The sequence below is a fragment of the Mus pahari genome, chromosome X, assembly GCF_900095145.1.
Source record: "Mus pahari chromosome X, PAHARI_EIJ_v1.1, whole genome shotgun sequence".
Taxonomy (NCBI): Eukaryota; Metazoa; Chordata; class Mammalia; order Rodentia; family Muridae; genus Mus; species Mus pahari.
The window spans coordinates 81,750,863-81,755,903 of record NC_034613.1 but is presented as its reverse complement, the minus strand read 5'-3'; the positions used below and the strand labels follow the sequence as shown (position 1 = coordinate 81,755,903).

Sequence of the window (5,041 nt, the reverse complement as noted above, 5' to 3'; positions counted from 1 at the left end):
ATAAAAAAAGAAAACTGAAAAAATGATGTTAAATAACATCAATTAGATATTCATATGTAGAAGAATTAAATTCCATGTCTATCACCTTGTACCAACAAAACAAAACAAAACAAAACAAAACAGCCACTTTAAAAACAACAACAACAATAAGAACAAAAACGGTTGCCTGTAGGTAGGATATGTTCTTCTAGGTGGACTGCCTTGTCTGGCCTCAGAGGGAGAGGAAGTGTATAGCCTTGAGGAGTTGATGTGCCAGGGTGGAAGAGAAGATACCCAGGGGATCTCTGACCTGTTCAGAGGAAAGGGGGAGGGGTGGAGAAGGGGGAAGGATTGTGGGAGGGGTGACTGGGAGGGGTCAGCGTGAGGGATGTAAAGTAAATAAGTAAAAGAATAAGGAATTACCGGCCTACTTAATGGAACTGAAATGATGCGTGCATAGGAAGCAATAGGAGGGACATCTTCACCCTGAGCTTTTCCTTTGTCTGCAGGGCTACCTGAAGCAGTGCCGAAAGAGAAGGGACATGTTCAGTGACGAGCAGCTGAAGGTCATCTTTGGAAACATTGAAGACATCTACAGATTTCAGATGGGCTTCGTGAGAGACCTGGAGAAGCAGTATAACAATGATGATCCCCACCTCAGCGAGATAGGACCCTGCTTCTTAGAGCATGTGAGCATCTCACTTGGTTCAGTTTTACAGATATACTAGGAAACAATGGAAGAGTGTGTGAGCTGGTTCTGGTCAGTTGTGAAGGACTGGACTGGAGGATGAGTTCTTACATGATTCTAATTTTTAATCCTTCCTCTTTAAGTTAGCAAGGTTTCTAACTCGTTCAGGATTACTTTTCTTTGCTGTTAGACTCTCTTTTCTCCCCAACCTTTTGGGAAGTTATCAAAAGAATTTTTTTTTAAAACTTCTCCTACCCTTTCCTGTTGGGTTCAGCTTCTATGAGACCCAGGATTTGGGGAGGAATTCAACATATTCATTGCATAATTGGAGAAATAAGAGAGAGCATATAGTTCTCAAGAAAGTAGCTCCTGAAAGGTATTACAGGGTCATAACTAGAGTATGAGAAGTTTAATGAAAGGAGCCATGGGCTTGAAGTAAAGTAGTGAAAATTTGGGACCTGAGCCTGCAGTTACTGGCTAACTCCATCTCTGTCCATTACCCTATATGAACTTTAATACCTTCCTAGGAGATTGATTATATGGTACTCTTTGTATAGCATGCACCAAAATTTCAGATTTTCAGAAGGAAAGCAAATAGTTGATATAAACCACACTGTTTCTGCTGACTGGACATGATGAGCTATTATGACCTTGGCATCATAGAGATCCCTTGATATTCAAGTTCTCCAATGCTTGTGAAGGACAGACTTTTCAAGTAGATCCTTCGAAGTATAGCATTCTCAGGCCTGATGTGATAACTCTTTCCAAGCAGCCATTTCAGATAGTATTTGAGTGATTTTATAAATATTGAACATGTTCATGACCTAGTAGTTTTTCTAATGCCAAAATTATAGACAAGAAACACTCTGAGAGATCTACAATGATCATGGACAAAACTCCAGTGCTGTGTATGATGGAGTTAAGTCAGAATAAAAACGATCTTATGAGGCATTTTGCTCTTAGATATCGCATAAGAGCAGGTTACATATATGTAATTTATAGCAGCATATAGTCACATCCTGGCAAAACAGAAGACAGACAAGTGTCCTCAACTATAGGTTTCCCTTTACATTGTCATGTGTTATTAGCATTCTTTGTTCCTACCTATTAGATGTCAAGTAGCTTTCTCCTATCTACTTGTTATAACAACCTAAACATGACTTCAGGCATTGTCCCATATCCTCTAGAGAAGAATCAATTGTGTTTATGTCTTAATCTATTAATGTGGTTCATTTGAATTGAAGTTTTTTTCTTTTTTATTATTAGATATTTTCTCCATTTACATTTCAAATGCTATCCCCAAAGTCCCATATACCCTCCCCCTGCCCTGCTCCCCAACCCACCCACTCCCACTTCTTGGCCTGGCATTCACCTGTATTGGAGCATATAATCTTTGCAAGACTAAGGGCTTCTACTCCAGTTTTCATATGATAAATTAATGTTGTAAAACTGGGATGAATACTTGATAATGATATACCATCCATTTTAAATACTATTTTGCCTTTAAAAATTACATTGTTCATCAGTTCTAGAATGTGATTTATCAGCTTTACTTGGGCATAGGTTACATATAGGATTCCCCAATATGAATTATATATTGCACTGGATTTTTTTATTAATTGCTTGTAGTTATGTAACTGCCATTATAATCAAGAAATAGACTATTTTATGTCTATCACTGAACTGAAGATCTTATCCTTCTTTTAAATTTTAACCCCTGGTTCCTTCAAATAGTGATCTGCTTTTCATTATCATACTATTGCTTTTTTCTAGAATGTCATATAAATCAGGGTTCTCCACTGGCAGTTTTCATGGACTCCTTCCAAAGCTATGAGTGATGAGGTTCCTATGTCAGATCTAGATCCATTCCTGAAAATCCTGTGTTCAAAGTTTGTGGTATTTTCTGCAACATTGTTTCTGAATAACATTAAGGGCAATGGCAATAGAATATATTGTTTTGGAAGTCTCTTTGACTTCCCCAACCAACAACTCAGTAGGAGGTTTCCCATGCCTAGCACTGGGGTTTTTGTTAAATAGTATATATTTTGAGGGGTGGGGGAACATTTTCCCCCTTATAGGCCTATCTTAATTAAAATATCTATTATAGGTTATATATAGTATATGCACATACAAATATATATATATCTCACATGTAATATTGAGTAGCTATAAATTAATATAATACACTTTGTTTTTTTAAATATCCTTAGTGTTATTTATCCTTTCTCTTTCCCTCTCCCTCTGTAAAAGCTAACTCTAACCCTGGGCAAGTTTTCCTTAGCCATTTTGCCCACTTCACCCTTTATAGCAACTGTGTCTGTTTAGTGTTCCCTTCTCCCATGGTCCCTTTTTATACTACTAGTATCTGAAATTACTCCAGGTTATATATTCACATCTACATTTTACTCATTCTTCTGTTAGATACCTACAATGGTTTCATAATGTAGATTGTGGCACTCTGCACGAATCCAACAAGAGAATGAAGAAAAGAAAGAAGCAGAGATACATAGACACAGAAAAGCTGGTGTTTGGTTGTCTCTGTAGGACAGAAATATTCAGGCTGCAAACATTCAGGGAGGGAAAGGGTGGACATTTTCTCCACCCACTGTCAACATTCACACTTGCAGCAGAGGAAGCCCTTGCCATCCCTCTGAGCCTCATCTGGGGAAGCCTTTGTCACTCCCATGGTTTGAGGCATTGGTGATCTTGACATGATCAAACAATACATACATTCACTCAGGACCTCACTGGCTTCTCACATCACCCCATTTTTTATACATTCAGTATCGATCTTCATGATTAGTCCAGAGGCAGCTTTCTCTGGACTAATTCTTGACACCAGACTGTAAGGATAATGAAAAAGAAAGAACATAACAGCTTTTTCCCAACAACAACAACAAAAGGAATCTTTTTCCAGGTTAAAGAGATTGAAACCTCAAATTACATTAAGATTAGCAGAGGAAACCAGTCTGATCAAAAGCATTTTGCTTTTCTAGGATGTGCTGACATAATTGGGCCACATCCATGCTATTATTATTGTGGGTACAAGCACACAGGAGGTGGATCCTAATTAATTCCCAATTATCCTGTCAAAAATCTCAAGGCTGTAACCCACCTTGAATAGTTGAACAGAGCCCATTGGGACTCCAGGTGGTTAGAGAAATAACCACCCAAATGGAAGAACTCATTAGTATATGCTATGGCTTCTCCCTTAACTGGATTTATCTGCATGGACATATCAGAAATGATAACTGTTGGGTTATTTGGGTTAGGCTGTTCAAAAAGCTGGGTAGCATTTTTTATTTATTTATAATGTTTTGTTTATACTATAACTGCCTCATTCGTTTATAGTATAATTACCTCATTACCCCATTTTCTTTCCTTTTTCCAAACCCTCCCATATCTCCTTGCTCTCATCTATGGTCTCTTTTTTTATTAATTGTTACATGTATGTATACATTCCTAAGTACCTAAAGGCAACCTGCTAGTCTGTATATTACTCGTCGGTGTGTTTCCACTTGGCATTAGATAACCAATTGATGTGCTCTTCCCTGGGAAAGACTGTGTCTCCAGCTCTCCACTGTCCTTAGTTTCTTCTAGTTCTTTGTATAGTGTTGAGGCCTTGTGAGCTTCCTACATTACCATGTTTACTAGTTTTGTCTTTGTTCAGCTAATGTTTAGGCTGCCACGTTGGTAAGACTTTATGGGTATAGTTTCTGGTATTCCTAGGAAATAAACATCTCACAGCAAATTCCAGATCCTCTGTCTTTTATACTATTTATACTATTTATAACACTGGTTCTGCAATGATACCTGAGCCTTAGGTACAGAAGTTGTATTATAGATGTATATGTTAAGAACAAAGTCCACATTCCACATTTTATTGCTTTTAGTTTTCTCTCCTGGTCTCCTTCTATGGCAAAGAGAAGTTTCCTTGAAATTTTCTTTTTTCTTTTAATTTTTTAAAATTTTACTTTATTTTTAATTCATTTTTACACTCCATATTCCATTCCCTGCACCCCCCCATCGACCCTGCGACTGCTCCACATCCCATACCTCCTCCCCACCCCCCACCCCCCACCTCATCTGACCTCTAAACTCCCTGGGCCTCCAGTCTCTTGAGGATTATGTGCATCATCTCTGAATGAACACAGACCGGGCAGTCCTCTACTGTATGTGTATTGGGGGGGGCCTCATATCAGCTGGTGTATGCTGTCTGTTTGGTGGTCCAGTGTTTGAAAGATCTCGGGGGTCCAGATTAATTAAGACTGCTGGTCCTAGACAGGTAGTGGTGGCACATGCCTTTAATCCCAGCACTTGGGAGGCAGGGGCAAGTAGATTTCTGAGTTCGAGGACAGCCACACAGAGAACCCT

General features: G+C 38.7%; 1 protein-coding gene across 6 annotated transcripts in view; it reads left to right on the top strand.

The window, feature by feature from the left end:
- The window catches only part of Arhgef9 (Cdc42 guanine nucleotide exchange factor 9), a 150,801-nt gene that overhangs the window by 96,894 nt on the left and 48,866 nt on the right, over positions 1 to 5,041 (top strand). For all 6 annotated transcript variants that reach the window (XM_029534076.1, XM_021187595.1, XM_029534075.1 and 3 more), the window contains one exon: positions 489 to 668. In XM_029534076.1, coding sequence (XP_029389936.1) covers positions 489 to 668 — 180 coding nt within the window. The remainder of the gene's footprint in view (positions 1 to 488; positions 669 to 5,041) is intronic.